The following is a 19,314-nucleotide window of genomic DNA, read 5'->3' as shown; positions in this document are numbered from 1 at the left end:
GCTTTAATCAGAAACTTAATCTTGGAAACTAAAAGGAAGCAATAAACCGATCCAAACTTCCAAATATAAACATAAAATACCTCTGATAAGGAGTAGTCTTAACCACACTCTCTCGCATGTAGTCGACGAGCTGCTTCTGTGTCCTCCCACTGTGGAGGAAAATGCAGGAGATTAACCATTACACTTCCAACACCAGTCATTTCAGGATTAGAATTCAGTTTCAACATGCTACCATAGCTCAGCGCAACGGTGGTCTAAAGCACTTGACCATGAATGGCCAGGGTGTGGCTGTGTGTGGATTCCATGTATGACAAACACCTGACCCTCGGCTGTGCTGCTGAAAGCATTGCAGAATCCAAGTCTGGCAGTGCCCATATGCTCACACAAAATTTTATTAACTTGATTAAGAAAGCTATAAAAATTCTTGTGAAACTCCTTTCTCCTGTTTAGACATAGCACTGTTCACTGTTTTGCTCTCACTTTTAGTGCTTCAATGGAATCAATGATATTTATGGTTGGTAATGGCACTGATGATTTTTTTTTAAAACAGTAATAGAAATGCAGCACGGAAACAGGCCACTCGGCCCAACCAGTCCATGTCGGCGTTTACCCTCCATGCAAGCAAACAGTTCTAATTAGATTTACCCACCATGTTCCCATATCCTTTCATTCCCTTTTCTATCATCTACCTATCCAATCTAGTCTTGAATGCTGACATAGTTTCTGCCTCAACCACTAACCCTGGAAATGAATTCCACAGCCTCACAACTCTGAAAATGTTTCTCCTGCTCTCTTCTAAATCTCTTGTATCTATGGCCCCTCATTCCAGACCCCTCAACAACTGGAACGAGTCTGCTTTTATGCACCCTGTCCCATCATTTTTTAAACACTTATATATCTCGTAATCGACATTGTTCTAAAGATTTATAAAGACTCATCATTACCGCTTGGCTTTTATATTCTACACTTGCGATAAAACCTAGAATTCCATGAGCTTTTTTTTTTAAAACTGCGTTATCGACCCGAGGTGCTGCCTTTAATGTCCTGTGAACCTGTAGCCCCAAATCCCTCTGAACTCCCACAGCACCAAGCCTACTTCTGTTCAGTATAATTGTACCATTTTTTAACCAAAATGCATCACCTTACACTTACATTGCATTCTATCTGCTACTTTTTAGCCCAATCCCCCATCTCACCAATTCCACTTTGCAACTTCCTTTGGTCTTCTAGACCAGAGGTTCCCCAAACTTCTTTTGCTGAACCCCCTCTTTGGAGATTTGTGTCCCATGCGTGCTCCACTCTCCCCTTTCTAAGCAGCAGCATTTTTGCAGTCATACACCAACAATCAGTTCCAGGCTACAAATAATGAAAGGTATGAAATGTGCATCAAGTAGAAATGTAAATGATTAACTAATAAATGTAATTTTAAAAGTTTTATTTTGCTGATATGAGTAGGTAACACTCTGTTCCAGGCACACAGTGTCAGGATGAAGCATCCCAGGTTAAATAAAGCAAAGTCTCTCTACTCTGTAATTCTAACTGCAAAAGAGCTTCTTTCTGCAGCCTATCTAAAGGAAATTGCCAATTGAGTGCCAGTTGTTTTAAGTTGGGCCCATCCCCACTAGGAATTGAGTTGAGTCTTTTTTTTTCGTTCTAGGAATGTGGGCGTCGCTGGTGAGGTCAGGATTTATTGCCCATCCCTAATTGCCCTTGAGAAGGTGGTGGTGAGCCGCCTTCTTGAACCGCTGCAGTCCGTGTGGTGAAGGTTCTCCCACAGTGCTGTTAGGAAGGGAGTTCCAGGATTTTGACCCAGCGACGATGAAGGAACGGCGATATATTTCCAAGTCGGGATGGTGTGTGACTTGGAGGGGAATGGGCAGGTGGTGTTGTTCCCATGCACCTGCTGCTCTCGTCCTTCTAGGTGGTAGAGGTCGCGGGTTTGGGAGGTGCTGTCGAAGAAGCCTTGGCGAGTTGCTGCAGTGCATCCTGTGGATGGCACACACTGCAGCCACGGTGCGCCAGTGGTGAAGGGAGTGAATGCTTGGGGTGGTGGATGGGGTGCCAATCAAGCCGGCTGCTTTGTCCTGGATGATGTCGAGCTTCTTGAGTGTTGTTGCAGCTGCACTCATCCAGGCAAGTGGAGTGTATTCCATCACACTCCTGACTTGTGCCTTGTAGATGGTGGAAAGGCTTTGGGGAGTCAGGAGGTGAGTCACTCGCCGCAGAATACCCAGCCTCTGACCTGCTCTTGTAGCCACAGTATTTATATGGCTGATCCAATTAAGTTTCTGGTCAATGGTGACCCCCAGGATGTTGATGGTGGGGGATTCGGCGATGGTAATGCCACCGAATGTCAAGGGGAGGTGGTTAGACTTTCTCTTGTTGGAGATGGTCATTGCCTGGCACTTGTCTGGCACAAATGTTACTTGCCACTTATCAGCCCAAGCCTGGATGTTGTCCAGGTCTTGCTGCATGTGGGCTCGGACTGCTTCATTATCTGAGGGGTTGCGAATAGAACCGAACACTGTGCAATCAGCAGCGAACATCCCCATTTCTGACCTTATGATGGAGGGAAGGTCATTGATGAAGCAGCTGAAGATGGTTGGGCCTAGGACACTGCCCTGAGGAACTCCTGCAGCAATGTCCTGGGGCTGAGATGATTGGCCACCAACAACCACTACCATCTTCCTTTGTGCTAGGTATGACTCCAGCCATTGGAGAGTTTTCCCCCTGATTCCCATTGACTTCAATTTTACTAGGGCTCCTTGGTGCCACATTCAGTCACATGCTGCCTTGATGTCAAGGGCAGGCACTCTCATCTCACCTCTGGAATTCAGCTCTTTTGTCCATGTTTGGACAAAGGCTGTAATGAGGTCCGGAGCCGAGTGGTCCTGGCAGAACCCAAACTGAGCATCGGTAAGTAGGTTATTGGTGAGTCAGTGCCACTTGATAGCACTGTTGACAACACCTTCCATCACTTTGCTGATGATTGAGAGTAGACTGATGGGGTGGTAATTGGCCGGATTGGATTTGTCCTGCTTTTTATGGACAGGACATACCTGGGCAATTTTCCACATTGTCGGGTAGATGCCAGTGTTGTAGCTGTACTGGAACAGCTTGACTAGAGCAGCTGCTAGTTCTGGAGCACAAGTCTTTAGCGCTAAAGCCGGGATGTTGTCGGGGCCCATAGCCTTTGCTGTATCCAGTGCACTCAGCCATTTCTTGATATCACGTGGAGTGAAATAAATTGGCTGAAGACTGGCTTCTGTGATGGTGGGGATATCGGGAGGCGGCCGAGATGGATCATCCACTCGGCACTTCTGGCTGAAGATGGTTGCAAACGCTTCAGCCTTCTCTTTTGCACTCATGTGCTGGACTCCGCCATCATTGAGGATGGGGATGTTTACAGAGCCTCCTCCTCCCGTTAGTTGTTTAATTGTCCACCACCATTCACGGCTGGATGTGGCAGGACTGCAGAGCTTTGATCTGATCCATTGGTTGTGGAATCGCTTAGCTCTGTCTGTAGCATGTTGCTTCCGCTGTTTAGCATGCATGTCGTCCTGAGTTGTAGCTTCACCAGGTTGGCACCTCATTTTTAGGTACGCCTGGTGCTGCTCCTGGCATGCTCTTCTACACTCCTCATTGAACCAGGGTTGATCCCCTGGCTTGTTGGCAATGGTAGTGAGGAATATGCCGGGCCATGAGGTTACAAATTGTGCTGGAATACAATTCTGCTGCTGATGATGGCCCACAGCGCCTCATGGATGCCCAGTTTTGAGCTGCTAGATCTGTTCTGAATCTATCCCATTTAGCACGGTGGTAGTGCCACACAACACGTTGGATGGTGTCCTCAGTGCGAAGATAGGACTTCATCTCCACGAGGACTGTGCGGTGGTCACTCCTACCAATACTGTCATGGACAGATGCATCTGCGACAGGTAGATTGGTGAGGACGAGGTCAAGTAAGATTTTCCCTCGTGTTGGTTCTCTCATCACCTGACGCAGGCCCAGTCTGGCAGCTATGTCCTTCAGGGCTCGGCCAGCTCAGTCAGTAGTGGTGCTACCAATCCACTCTTAGGGATGGACATCAAAGTCCCCCACCCAGAGTACATTCTGTGCCCTTGCTACCCTCAGGGCTTCCTCCAAGTGGTGTTCAACATGGAGGAGAACTGATTCATCAGCTGAGGGAGGGCAGTAAGTGGTAATCAGTAGGAGGTTTCCTTGCCCATGTTTGACCTGATGCCTGGGGTCCAGAGTCAATGTTGAGGACTCCCAGGGCCACACCCTCCTGACTGTATATCACTGTACCGTCACCTCTGGTCGGTTTGGCCAAATTCATTTACAGCCTTACACCCAGCCCTCAGTTTGGGATTTAAACCCAGGTGCCTAAGGCAAGAGGATAGCATATAACCCACTGTACCATCCACTTCTCCTCCTCCCGCTCGTCCCCAAAGAACTTGTTGCTTCGCGACGGATCCTTGCACGCGGCAAGGGAATAGATGATTCCTGCAGTCGGGAATGGAATCGATGATTCCTGCAGTCGGGAATGAGAATGTGGTGCATTCGAAGGAAAGGAACATTATACCATGTGAAAATAATGTACTATTCTGCTATAAAGGGTTGGTATGTGCCCCTTAAAGACTACAAAGTTGTATAAATACAGGGCAAGTTCATTCAAAGGTTAATTGGTATTCTGACTAGAGGTCAGAATAATGGTTTTGTCTGTGGGAAAGTCAATTAAGAGGCTACAGACACTGCGGCTCCAGTATTTACCAGAGGGTATGTGGCTTATGATTGCCTGTTTCTTTATACTTGTTAAAATTAAGCGTGACAGAAAATTGAATTAATCTTGTGTTTTACAGACAGGAATCCCGCACAGAGCTCATCAACAACTTGCTCATTTAAATCGTATGTAGAGAATTCAGCTACATCCCACCAGGCTCAGTAATTTGTGCAAACCAGCTACACAACAAACGCAAATACTCTAAATAGGCACTGAGATGTTAAACAATTACTTACAACTGATCTGTCAAAGGAGTTCTGATAACGAAAAAGTGGTTAACATCTACCTGTATCTGAAGGAGGAGCCCCTGCTGAATAAAACTGGCTTGGCTTTTGGTTTGGGTTGGTCCATGAGTCTGAAAAAGGTGTGGTACTCGACACAGTTCTTCCAGAAGATCTTACACAGGTCACGATCAGCCAGCAGAAACTCCAACGTATCCTGGTATGAATCCTGTAATCAGAGCACTATGTCACTGGTCTAACAATTGTCTCTCAAAAACAACTACAACTTGCATTCATGTAGCGTTTTTAACACAGTAAACACATCCCAAGGCATATCACAGAGGCACAAGGAAAAAAATGGACAGCAAGACAAAGGAGGAGATATTAGGGGCTGGTGACCAAAAGCTTGGTCAAAGAGGTGGGTTTTAAGAAGAGCCCGAAAGGAGGCGAGGGAGGTGGAAGTTTAGAGAGGGAATTCTAGGGCGTGGAGCTGAAAGCACAGCAGCCAATAGTGGAGCAAGGCGAGAGGAGAAACACAAGAGACCAGTCAGAGGAATGGTGAGTTTAGGGGGAAAGGGGTTGTTGAGGGTTACAGAGACAGGGAGGATCGAGGCCAAGAAGGGACTTAAATATAAGGACGAGAATTTTAAATGTGAGGCGTTAGGGGTACTAGGAATCAGTGGAGGCCAGCAAGCACAGGGGCGATGAGTGGGCAAGACTTGGTGCAAGTTAGGATACGATCAGCAGAGTTTTGGATAAGCAGAAGTTTACAGAGGGCGGAAGGCCGGCCAGGAGATCATTAAAATAGTCAAATCTGGAGGTGACAAAGGCATTGCTGAGAGTTTCAGCTGAGGCAGGGGTGGAGACAGGTGAAGTTATGGAGATGTAAGGAGATCGTCTTTGTGATGTAGGACATGGGGTTGGAAACTCAACGCAGTGGTTGTGAACAGCCTGGTTCAACCCAAGACAGTGGGTGGGGAGCAGACAAAATCGATAGCTGGGTTAAGGAGTTTGAGGCAGAGCTAAAACAATGCCTTCGGTCTTCTAAATGTTTAGCTGGAGGCTTGTGTGGAGCGTAAACATCGACACAGACCAGTTGGGCCGAATGGTCTGTTTCTGTGCTATAAATTCTATGTAAACTTACAGCTCATCCATGATTAGATGTCAGGCAAGCAGTCTGACAACATAAAGGATCAAGTGAGGTGGTGAAGAGATAGAGCTGGGTGTCGTCAGGATACACATGAAAACTGACTCCAGCTCTGCAGACGATGTTGCCAAGGAGCAACATGTAGATGAGGAAGTAGAGGGAGCCAAGGATAGATCTTTGTGATCCTCCAGAGTAAATGGTGCAAGGACAGGAAGAAAAGCCAATGCTGGAAATGCTCTAGTTACGATCGGATGGTTAAGAAAGAACTTGCATTTCTATAGCGCCTTTCACGACCTTAGGACAACCCAAAGTGCTTTACAGCCAATTAAGTACTTTTGAAGTGTAGTCACTGTTGTAATGTAAGGAAACGCAGCAGACAATTTGCACACAGCAAGGTCCCACAAACAGGAATGTAATAATGACCAGATAATCTGTTTTAGTGATGTTGGTTGAGGGATAAATATTTCTCCCATACTCTTCTTCCAATAGAGACATGGGATCTTTTATGTCCACTTGAGAGGGCAGACGGGGCCTCGGTTTAATGTCTCATCCGAAAGACAATGCAACACTTGCTCATTACTACAACGGAGTATCAGTCCAGATTATGTGCTCAAGTCTCTGGAGTGAGGCTTGAACCCACAACCTCCTGACTCAGAGGCGAGAGTGCTACCATTGAGCCAAGACTGACGCAGAGGGCTAATATAGAGTATGTGTACCCTACCACTAAAATAAACTTAGTTTGAACATTGGACCCTGAATGCAGTTAAAGCTAGGATATGAAGTCATAGGAAAGTTATTCTACGTTTCAGTTAACAAACTTGTCTGACAATAAACCTAATGAATTGCCCAAATACTGAAGCAGGAATCTGAACAGTTTCTCCCTGTTTGCTGGAAATGTGTAGTACATCTATATTCACAGGGCTGACAATATGCATGAAGCAGTGCCCAAACACACATGTACAAAATCTTCACCTGGTCACATGAAGCAAAATAGGAGTGTTTTGGGTTTGCACATACATGAACAAGTGGCTTGGCATACGGTTGATTGGCTGTTCCATGTATGCACAGCCATTTTTTTTTTAATTCTTTAGAACTATACTAGAGTTTTTGGTCCCCATCTTTTTCTCCCCTCCCACTCCTTGCCACTCTTGTGTCACACCCAGGTGGTCATCATTCACACAAGGCATGAGCCTGGACAGGGAGTATCGGCAGGCTATTGGACCATGAGGGTATCACAGCCTGATGGCGTCTTTAGCCGGCTTCCAGATACATGCTTCAATCGTTGTCGGATAGTAATCAAAAGCGGGAGTGGAGACTATTACAGGTGCGATGAGGTCATTTGTCGTATCTCTCCCACTACCCTGACTGATGTAAGGAATCTTACAACACCAGGCTATAGTCCAACAGTTTTCTTTGAAAATCACAAGCTTTCGGAGGCTTTCTCCTTCGTCAGGTGAGTGTCGAGATTCATTGAAAATTACCGCATATATAGTCACAGAACAATGCCTGGTGATTACAGATAATCTTTCCAACTGCCCGTTGTCAAGGCCATCAAATTAATTGAATAGTGTTCAGACAGAGAAACCTTAGATACCCCAGACAACTGAATATACAAACGGCCAGAACCAAAGAAAAAGAGGGAGAGAGAGAGAAACATCCGAAAGGAAGAGAAAGAGATAGAATGACCAGTTGTATAAAAACAGATAACTTTTTTTTCCCCTGGTGGGGTTACGTGTAGCGCGACATGAATCCAAGATCCCGGTTGAGGCCGTCCTCATGGGTGCGGAACTTGGCTATCAATTTCTGCTCAACGATTTTGCGGTGTCTTGAGTCTCGAAGGCCGCCTTGGAGAACGCTTACCCGAAGATCGGTGGCTGAATGTCCTTGACTGCTGAAGTGTTCTCCGACTGGGAGGGAACCCTCCTGTCTGGCGATTGTTGCGCGGTGTCCGTTCATCCGTTGTCGCAGTGTCTGCATGGTCTCGCCAATGTACCATGCTCCGGGGCATCCTTTCCTGCAAATTATGAGGTAGACAACGTTGGCCAAGTCACAGGAGTATGAACCATGTACCTGGTGGGTGGTGTCCTCTCGTGTGATGGTGGTATCTGTGTCGATGATCTGGCATGTCTTGCAGAGGTTGCCGTGGCAGGGTTGTGTGGTGTCGTGGACGCTGTTCTCCTGAAAGCTGGGTAATTTGCTGCGAACGATGGTCTGTTTGAGGTTGGGTGGCTGTTTGAAGGAGAGTAGTGGAGGCGTGGGGATGGCCTTAGCGAGGTGTTCGTCGTCATCGATGACATGTTGAAGGCTGCGGAGAACATGGCGCAGTTTCTCCGCTCCGGGGAAGTACTGGACGATGAAGGGTACTCCGTTGGTTGCGTCCCGTGTTTGTCTTCTGAGGAGGTCTATGCGATTTTTTGCTGTGGCCCGTCGGAACTGTCGATTGACGAGTCGAGCGTCATATCCCGTTCTTACGAGGGCGTCTTTCAGCGTCTGTAGGTGTCCATCGCGTTCCTCCTCGTCTGAGCAGATCCTGTGTATTCGCGGGGTCTGTCCATAGGGGATGGCCTCTTTGACGTGGTTAGGGTGGAAGCTGGAAAAGTGGAGCATCGTGCGGTTGTCCGTGGGCTTGCGGTAGAGTGAGGTGCTGAGGTGCCCGTCTTTGATGGAGATTCGAGTGTCCAAGAATGAAACCGATTCTGAGGAGTAGTCCATGGTGAGCTTGATGGTGGGATGGAACTTGTTGATGTTATTGTGTAGTCTCTTCAGTGATTCTTCGCCGTGGGTCCATAGGAAGAAAATGTCGTCGATGTATCTGGTGTATAGCGTTGGTTGGAGGTCCTGTGCAGTGAAGAAGTCGTGCTCGAACTTGTGCATGAAAATGTTGGCGTATTGGGGTGCGAATTTGGTCCCCATGGCTGTTCCGTGTGTTTGGGTAAAAAACTGGTTGTCGAAGGTGAAGACATTGTGATCCAGGATGAAGCGGATGTTTCCTTTCGGATGTTTCTCTCTCTCTCTCCCTCTCTTTCTTTGGTTCTGGCCGTTTGTATATTCAGTTGTCTGGGATATCTAAGGTTTCTCTGTCTGAAGACTATTCAATTAATTTGATGGCCTTGATAACAGGCAGTTGGAAAGATTATCTGTAATCACCAGGCATTGTTCTGTGACTATATATGCGGTAATTTTCAATGAATCTCGACACTCACCTGACGAAGGAGAAAGCCTCCGAAAGCTTGTGATTTTCAAATAAAACTGTTGGACTATAACCTGGTGTTGTAAGATTCCTTACATTTGTCAACCCCAGTCCATCACCGGCATCTCCACATCATGGCTACCCTGACTGAGACAATTACATCTTGCACATATAGCACCTTTGATGTAGAAAAACATCCCTAGGCACTTCAGAGGCATGAGGGAAATGAGCCAAAGAGGTGGAGATTAGGTGGGGTGACCAAAAGCTTGGTCAAAAGGTTGAGTTATAAGGAGGCTCTTAAAGGTCGAAGTGAGGAGGAGGGGTACAGGAAACCAACTCTTCTAGCTGTCCGTTTTACAAATATCACAATTGCCGGGCAGTCACCCCCAAAAAACAAGACAAGTGATATCCCTATCCCGCATAATCTTTAATTATCTAGACACGAATCTGTAAATCTTTGCCTTATAGTAGTTGGCCTCCAAACCAGTCACTATTTTTGTATTGATTCCAGGGCAGGGTAGTGACTGCCTACCTTTTGGCGTTGGTGTTCTATTAAACAGTGATACAGTTGGCAGTACAGGGAGATCAAGCACCCAACACATCCTTATATTAGTATCTAGGTTCAGAAACTGCGCAAGAGCTGCAGCCAGCCGTAGATAGATAGGAAACGGCTAGTGGTGCAGATGGAATTCTGGAAGTATAAATGGGATTTACTTTCCAGACATTCCCTCCACCCCCAGAAAATTTTGACTTTTGACACTTTACCTGATGCACTTTCAAGTAGACTTAAATATATTCTCAGCCCCACGACATTGCTGCAGGAGTTCCTCAGGGCAGTGCCCTAGGCCCAACCATCTTCAGCTGCTTCATCAATGACCTTCCCTCCATCATAAGGTCAGAAATGGGGATGTTCGCTGATGATTGCACAGTGTTCAGTTCCATTCGCAACCCCTCAGATAATGAAGCAGTCCGAGCCCGCATGCAGCAAGACCTGGACAACATCCAGGCTTGGGCTGATAAGTGGCAAGTAACATTCACGCCAGACAAGTGCCAGGCAATGACCATCTCCAACAAGAGAGAGTCTAACCATCTCCCCTTGACATTCAACGGTATTATCATTGCCGAATCCCCCACCATCAACATCCTGGGGGTCACCATTGACCAGAAACTTAACTGGACCAGCCATATAAATACTGTGGCTACAAGAGCAGGTCAGAGGCTGGGTATTCTGCGGCAAGTGACTCACCTCCTGACTCCCCAAAGCCTTTCCACCATCTACAAGGCACAAGTCAGGAGTGTGATGGAATACTCTCCACTTGCCTGGATGAGTGCAGCTCCAACAACACTCAAGAAGCTCGACACCATCCAGGACAAAGCAGCCCGCTTGATTGGCACCCCATCCACCACCCTAAACATTCACTCCCTTCACCACCGGTGCACTGTGGCTGCAGTGTGTACCATCCACAGGATGCACTGCAGTAACTCGCCAAGGCTTCTTCGACAGCACCTCCCAAACCCGCGACCTCTACCACCTGGAAGGACAAGAGCAGCAGGTACATGGGAACACCACCACCTGCACGTTCCCCTCCAAGTCACACACCATCCTGACTTGGAAATATATTGCCGTTCCTTCATCGTCGCTGGGTCAAAATCCTGGAACTCCCTTCCTAACAGCACTGTGGGAGAACCTTCACCACACAGACTGCAGCGGTTCAAGGCGGCGGCTCACCACCACCTTCTCAAGGGCAATTAGGGATGGGCAATAAATGGCGGCCTCGCCAGCGACGCCCACATCCCTAGAACGAAAAAAAAATTCCATTATCTGAGAAAATTAAGCTGGACTGAGAGCAACCATAATGGTGACGTGGACTTTGTGGTAACCCTATTAGCAAAGTAGTTGCGTCTTGGCTCCCGATTTAAGCTCTTGCTATAACACTATACTTTGAACTTAGCAAGTATCATAGTAGGTACGGCACAGGAGGAAGCCATTCGGCCCATCGTGCGTGCTTTTTGAAAAAGCTATCCAATTAATCCCGTTCCCCTGCTCTTTCCCCATAGCCCTGTAAATTTTTTCCCTTCAAGTATTTATCCAATTGCCTTTTGAAAGTTACTATTGAATCTGCTTCCTCCGCGCTTTCAGGCAATGCACTCCAGGTCATAATAACGGCTAGTGGTGCAGATGGAATTCTGGAAGTATAAATGGGATTTACTTTCCAGACATTCCCTCCACCCCCAGAAAATTTTGACTTTTGACACTTTACCTGATGCACTTTCAAGTAGACTTAAATATATTCTCAGCCCCACGACATTGCTGCAGGAGTTCCTCAGGGCAGTGCCCTAGGCCCAACCATCTTCAGCTGCTTCATCAATGACCTTCCCTCCATCATAAGGTCAGAAATGGGGATGTTCGCTGATGATTGCACAGTGTTCAGTTCCATTCGCAACCCCTCAGATAATGAAGCAGTCCGAGCCCGCATGCAGCAAGACCTGGACAACATCCAGGCTTGGGCTGATAAGTGGCAAGTAACATTCACGCCAGACAAGTGCCAGGCAATGACCATCTCCAACAAGAGAGAGTCTAACCATCTCCCCTTGACATTCAACGGTATTATCATTGCCGAATCCCCCACCATCAACATCCTGGGGGTCACCATTGACCAGAAACTTAACTGGACCAGCCATATAAATACTGTGGCTACAAGAGCAGGTCAGAGGCTGGGTATTCTGCGGCAAGTGACTCACCTCCTGACTCCCCAAAGCCTTTCCACCATCTACAAGGCACAAGTCAGGAGTGTGATGGAATACTCTCCACTTGCCTGGATGAGTGCAGCTCCAACAACACTCAAGAAGCTCGACACCATCCAGGACAAAGCAGCCCGCTTGATTGGCACCCCATCCACCACCCTAAACATTCACTCCCTTCACCACCGGTGCACTGTGGCTGCAGTGTGTACCATCCACAGGATGCACTGCAGTAACTCGCCAAGGCTTCTTCGACAGCACCTCCCAAACCCGCGACCTCTACCACCTGGAAGGACAAGAGCAGCAGGTACATGGGAACACCACCACCTGCACGTTCCCCTCCAAGTCACACACCATCCTGACTTGGAAATATATTGCCGTTCCTTCATCGTCGCTGGGTCAAAATCCTGGAACTCCCTTCCTAACAGCACTGTGGGAGAACCTTCACCACACAGACTGCAGCGGTTCAAGGCGGCGGCTCACCACCACCTTCTCAAGGGCAATTAGGGATGGGCAATAAATGGCGGCCTCGCCAGCGACGCCCACATCCCTAGAACGAAAAAAAAATTCCATTATCTGAGAAAATTAAGCTGGACTGAGAGCAACCATAATGGTGACGTGGACTTTGTGGTAACCCTATTAGCAAAGTAGTTGCGTCTTGGCTCCCGATTTAAGCTCTTGCTATAACACTATACTTTGAACTTAGCAAGTATCATAGTAGGTACGGCACAGGAGGAAGCCATTCGGCCCATCGTGCGTGCTTTTTGAAAAAGCTATCCAATTAATCCCGTTCCCCTGCTCTTTCCCCATAGCCCTGTAAATTTTTTCCCTTCAAGTATTTATCCAATTGCCTTTTGAAAGTTACTATTGAATCTGCTTCCTCCGCGCTTTCAGGCAATGCACTCCAGGTCATAACAACTCACTGCATAAAGTACTGGTCATTTATTTCATTACTGTTTATGGGGCCTTGCTGTGCGCAAGTGGGCTGTTGCATTTCCTACATTACAACAGTGATTACACTTCAAAAGTACTTAATTGGCTGTAAAGCACTTTGGGACGTCCTGAGGTCATGAAAGGCTCCATAGAAATGCAAGTCTTTCTTTCTTTGTCCCACTATTGGCGGCACAGCCTTCAGCAACCTCTGCCACATACTCAAACTCCCTCTAATTCCTCTCTACTTCTCTCTCCAGCTTTTAAAAAAAACTTTTCAAAAACATCTTTTTGATTAAGCTTTCGCTCATTTCTTTTAACTCTCCCACCACTTTCTCCAATGCACACGACTGAACGCTTTAGCAGGTCTAATAGGAGTTTTGAATCTTATAGATACAAAAACAGCGAGTAGCAAACAATGAACTCTTTCCAAAGCCTCAAAACATACTTGGACTTCTGGGTGGAGCTTGATCAGAAATCTTTTCCTCTTGAAGCTAAGTTTCCGGATCTTCGCCCAGTTGAAGGTGTTAATTTTTGTATTGCCCTGTAAGGGGGAGGGGAAGAAAGAGTAAAAATGTTACGAGTTTAGATCCATAAGCCTGTGGTCTGATTTAGCTGTGTAGCTTCCAGCAGCAGGCGCTCGAGAGCTCCTTATGCAAACAGTTCCAATGGCACATACTGATTACTAAGCAAAGGGCCTAGCAAGACAGGGCAGGGTTATCAAGAAACCAATGCTGCTCTTTAAGGCAGTTCACAACACTCTGGGTGACTCCTGCTTCCCTACTGAGAGAGGAATTAACTGGGAGAAGTTGCTAACTAGTATATCTACAGACCAAAAGTGGAATTTATTCAAGGGATTGCAAAACAAGTATATACCCTTGAAAGGCAAAGAGTTATTTCTAGAATGATGCAACCATAGTATAAGAGCTCTTAGGGCTTACATTAGACAAAACAGTGAAAGGAGACTAAGAAAATTATTTAAGGAAGACAAAAAAGGATTATGAAAAAACTTGCAGCTAGTGCTAAGGAAAGTACCAAACGTTTTTATACAGACATCAGGTAAAAGAGGCACAGGAGGAGGTGAGCCCATTAGGAGCAGATTTACAAGCGACAATGTTAGGGGAAATGGCAGAAGTGCTAAACTAATATTTTGTTTTGGTGTTCAGTAAAAGTATGGTGCAGGATACCCGAGGAGATACAGGAAAGACTAGAGATTAACGAAAGACAAACTCTCAGTGACTAGTGTAAACAGAGAAACTGCAATGGATAAAGTAATGAGACTGAAGTCAGGCACAGATTCCAGGCTTAGATGGACTCCATCTAAAGACATTAAAAGGAATATGTGCGGAAATTTGGGGTGCATTAGCTATTATCTTCTAAAACTTGCTGGATACAGGGATAAAAACAAAAGATTGGACGGCAGCAATATTCCAGCATTATTCAAAAAGAGAGGAAGAAGCAAACTAACTAACAAACTACAGGACAACGGGGCAAGGTCAGTAGTGGGAAAACTGTTAGAATCTATCAGGGGGACAGAAGAAATGAGCACTTGGAAAATAAACTGATTTAGGGAGCGTAAGCACAGGTTTGTATCTAATTAACCAAATGGAGCTCTTTAGTACAGGCACGGAAGTGATAAGTAGAGCAAGATAATGGATGCCATATACATGGACTTTCAAAATGCATTTGATGAGGCTCCTCATGATCACCAAATAAAATTAAAGTGTACAGAATTGGAGGCAACTTCATGAATTGGAAACATCCTGGGAGATATTCTCAAATTGGAATTAAGTGACAGATAATGGCCCCCAGCGATACGTGCCGAGGCCCCAGCTTATCACTAATGTAAATGACCTTGATTAAATATATCCAAGTTTGCAGATGACACCAAGCTAGGAGGTAATAGTGAATTGTGAAGAGGAGAGCAGAAAGATTGGAAAAAATTAAGAGTGAGTGGAGCAATGGCAGATGGGACTTACTCCTGTCACTTACTTCCAATTTGAGAATGTCTCCCAGGACATTTCCAATTCATCACGTGACCTCCAATTCTGTATACTTTCATTTTATCTGGTGATGTTGTGGAGCCTCATCAAATGCAGCTCAACAAAGTGAGAGGTAATACAATTTGGATGCAAGTAAAGACAACTGAGAAACCAATCTAAATGGGGAAGCACTGGAGATGGTGGGGGGGGGGGGGGGAAAGAGTAGATGAACAGAGAGATTTAGGGGTCAAGGTGCACAAATCATTAAAATGTAGTTTGCAGCCAAAAGCAGTCAAAAAGGCTAATGGGACGCTGAGTTACATCACAAGAGGTATAGAATATAAAAGCACAAAACTATAACTGCAATTATACAGAGCACTGGGCAGACCTGTTTTAGGGGCCCTCCACCTTACAATAAAGAGGCAGCAGAGCGACAATTCACCAAAGATGAAGGGGTTTAGTTATGACCTTGGGTTACATTCACAAGAGATGTCAAGGTTAAGCCATGATCTGACTGAGGTGTTTAAAATAATGAAGGGAGTGGATAGGTACTTGGGGAGTGATTTTTCCCGTTAGTAGGGGCTGCAGAACAAGGAGACTTAAAATTAGAAATAATCCAGCTAAAAATGGAAACCAAAACATTTTCTTCGCACAAAGGACTGAGTGTGTGTGGAAGGCACTGCCTCAGAAGTCCATAAATGCAGAATCAATTGAAGTGTTTGAACAGGAGAGTGTAAAGGCTGTTACAGTTCACATTTTCTCCCAGGACCTTTGTTTTGTTCACAGCAAAATGGCAGCTGCGGGAAGCAGACAGTCTCCTCTGATCCCACACCCTTGTATCTGCCATGTCTCACTGTATGGACTGTGAAAATCAGTAATTTAAAGCTCATAAGTCTACCTGAAACACCAGCACTCCCATGTGGGCGACAGCCAGATTGATTTTTGTCCCTTCCCTGTCAGAGGCTGGGTGAAACCGAATTCCGTACATCTCGAGCTTCCGTGCTATCTCCAGTACCTGGAAATCTGACTCAGCTGGAGTTTGGCCTCTGGAACGCATACAGAACACTGTTACTAAGAATATAGCTGGGGGTTATTTGCTGCACTTGTACATAGCCTTTCAGTAACTGTCCTCTGCAAACTTCCACAGTTCCCACTTGTAAATGCAAATCATGCAGACCTCGGGGCCATCAAAACATGGTCAGAACAATCAGTAGCCCAGGGATCCAGCAATAAGCAGCTCATCTGTTTGATAAGCTTTGCATTTGAGGAGTTTTTTTTTTAAACTTGAGGATTTTTGTGTTAAAAAAGACAGATCAGAGCTTCACAGGGTGGTGGATATAGGTTCAACCTCCCACTCTACCAACCTCAGCCATCATGTTGCAGGAAGGTGTTGAGATGTCCCCCACAGCAGACTCTATCCCTTTAAGAAGTTCTGCCTCTCGTAGGCAATGTCCATAATGTTGCCCAACTCCCAGTTTGTGGTATCAGAGTGCAGGTTCCAAAATCACTACAGAGGTGGCTAACAGTGTAACAAGCCCCCAGCTAGTGATTCAGGTATAAAGTAACACACCAACAGCGTTCCGATCATCAGTCATATCGATAGTATCTTCAGAAAACACACTGCCCAACCCCTCCTCCCCACTTCCAGTGACATGCTCCACTGCAGCAGGGTTCCAGAACTTGCATCAAGGAGGACTTCAGTGTCCAGGCAAGTTTTGATCCTTCACCTCACCTGTCAATATGAGACAAAGATCGGTTTTGTTTTTAAAAGCATTTCCTTTTTCTCTCCACCTTCCTCTAGATTTCCCAATGGCACGTCACCACTTGTCAGCCAGGAGGGCACAGGACTCTATCAATGCAACTTTGCTCTTAGCCACAGATATATACTGCACCTTCTGAATCTCCATCTCTACAGAGACCCATTCCTTTGAAGTTTTTGCAGCAGGGAGGAATTCAAGTCCTACATCGTCTACAGTTACAGCACCAAGTTGCAATCTTCTTGCCAATTGGAGCTGGACTTTGGAATGAATTCAACAGCATGTGCACAAATCACATCAGACAGAAATGAATGTCCACTGCAAATATTTAAATAATTGTGTGGCCCATGTTTTTCCTGTTAATAGGCACTACTGCATCAGTCCAACACTTGAGGGACATTTAATCACAAGACAATAGTAGATACCGAATTTAAGAAAAATCTTGTCCAACTCCAAATTCTCCAACCCGTACAGAGCAGGTTTTCATATAACCAAATAGTGTAAACCTTGGCTTAGAAGCTGCTGTTTACACAGGTACTTGTGTATATGTGTTACTTAGAAGCAAAGATACAGCTCGCTGAACAAATTGATCTTATGCTTTTTAAAAGTTTAGTCTGTGGTTTATTTTCAGAAAAACAGAAATACCTGATAATGAATCATAGGGAGTAATCCAGACAGCAGACAGAATATAAACCATGACAGTGATATTTGGTTTGTAACTGCCATTTCAGCCCAGAAGTTAGAGTTCAGCTTGCAATTGATTCTAAGAACTCTACTTTTCTCCCTGTACATCCTATAAAGATGTTGGGGAACTGGTTTCATTCAGTTTATTGTCTCTTCCCCGACTGTGCAGATATTAAGGCCCAGAACCACCAACGCTCTATGGATCCACACTGAAGGATTACCGATTGCAACAATATTTTTGCAAATTTGAGGAATAATTGATTCTTAGAAAATACAGGAGCTATATAAAATGCGAATGTTATTGATACATATCACGCAACAGTTCAGGGGTTATAGAAAGAACTTGAAATAGTGCATTGGGATCTTTTCTAAAGGCATCATCCCATCCAAATACTGGGATTATACAACAGGAATTGCAAGGCTCAGATGGCACAGCAGAGCCGCACTGAATGTGATTAGGAGCAGGATCAGGATTCACTTGTTGGTCGAATCCCAACAATTTCATAATGAACAGGTTTCTTTTGAGCGCTAGCAAGATTTACTTCCTCAAAAGAATTGGAGCATAAGAAATAAATTGAGGCTCAATTACAGCTTAGAGGGTATGACATGGTGGCCATTACTGAGTTATGGCTGCAAGCTGGTCATGATTGGGAGTTAAATATTCCAGGTTATAAGGTCTTTGGAAAGGATAGGGAAACTGGAAGAGGAGGAGGGGTAGCCTTCTTGATTAAAGATACAATTACAACATTAGTAAGAGAGGATATAAGAAAGAGAAAGCAATCAGCGGAGACTCTACGGTTAGAATTGAGGAATGAGAGAGGACTAAAAACTGTATTGGGAGTTGTTTACAGGCCTCTTGAAAACAGCAAGGAAGAGGCATAATGTATTATTTCAGAGATTAGAGAAGCTTATAACAAAAGCAGAGTTGTTTTAATGGGAGACTTTAATTTTCATATAGACTGGGAAGAGCAGAGTAGCTCAAGTCAGAAAGGTAGTGAATTTCTTGAGCGCAGTCAAGAGAGTTTTCTGGGGCAATATGTTCTAGAACCAACAAGAGGGGCAGGCCATACTAGATTTAGTAATGAGCCAAACTTAATTGATAATCTAACAGTAAGGGAACACTTATCTAACAGCGATCATAATATGATCAAATTCAATGTTAGGATTGAAAAGGAGAAACTTAACACAGTTACTAAGATTCTAGATTTTGGTACGGTTAACTCTAACGGGATGAGACAGACTGATGACAGCAAACTAGTGAAAACTATATCGGGTAAAACTACAGATGAACAGGGGGAGGTATTCAAAATAAAATTTAGCTCAATACAGGACCAGTATATACCCCTAAGGGGCAAGAGCTCTACTTACCAATAAAACAGCCATGGTCGACAAAAGAGATGTGAGATAATATAAAGCTAAAGGAAAGAACATACAAAAGTGCAAAGAATAGTGTAGATCCAGGAGACTGGGAGAGAGATAAAGAACAGCAAAGGAAGACAAAAAAAATAGTAAGAGCTGCAAAAAGGGAATATGAAGAAACCTGCGAGTGATATCAAGATTAACACAAAAAGTTTTCACAATTATATTAGAAGAAAAAGGGTAGTCAAGGGTAATGTGGGCCCTTTAAAAACAAATACGGGTAACATTGCAAATAAAAATAAGGAAATGGCAGAATTGTTGAATAATTACTGTGTGTCAGTCTTCACAGCAAAGGAAGAGGATAATATAGCTGACATTCCAGGGAAACTAATGAGTCAAGGAATGAAACTCACTAACGTTAACGTAAGCAAGAAAGCAGTATTAGAAAAAATAATGGCACTGAAGACTGACAAATCCCCAGGACCTGATGGTTTCTCAAGGCTTTAAAGGAAGGTGAGG

At 45.2% G+C, this 19,314-nt stretch overlaps 1 protein-coding gene across 4 annotated transcripts in view; it reads right to left on the bottom strand.

Moving 5' to 3' along the window:
- farp2 (FERM, RhoGEF and pleckstrin domain protein 2) overlaps window positions 1-19,314 on the bottom strand; it is a 237,559-nt gene that overhangs the window by 126,434 nt on the left and 91,811 nt on the right. For all 4 annotated transcript variants that reach the window (XM_067995648.1, XM_067995650.1, XM_067995651.1 and 1 more), the window contains exons 8-11: window positions 15,894-16,041; window positions 13,462-13,557; window positions 5,070-5,233; window positions 81-149 (exon numbers count right to left, since the gene is read on the bottom strand). In XM_067995648.1, the coding sequence (XP_067851749.1) occupies window positions 81-149; window positions 5,070-5,233; window positions 13,462-13,557; window positions 15,894-16,041 (477 nt within the window). The remainder of the gene's footprint in view (window positions 1-80; window positions 150-5,069; window positions 5,234-13,461; window positions 13,558-15,893; window positions 16,042-19,314) is intronic.

Source organism: Heptranchias perlo, chromosome 13 (genome assembly GCF_035084215.1).
Source record: "Heptranchias perlo isolate sHepPer1 chromosome 13, sHepPer1.hap1, whole genome shotgun sequence".
Classification (NCBI taxonomy): Eukaryota; Metazoa; Chordata; class Chondrichthyes; order Hexanchiformes; family Hexanchidae; genus Heptranchias; species Heptranchias perlo.
The sequence above is the reverse complement of the archived record's forward strand: the minus strand, read 5'-3'. Positions and strand labels throughout refer to the sequence as shown.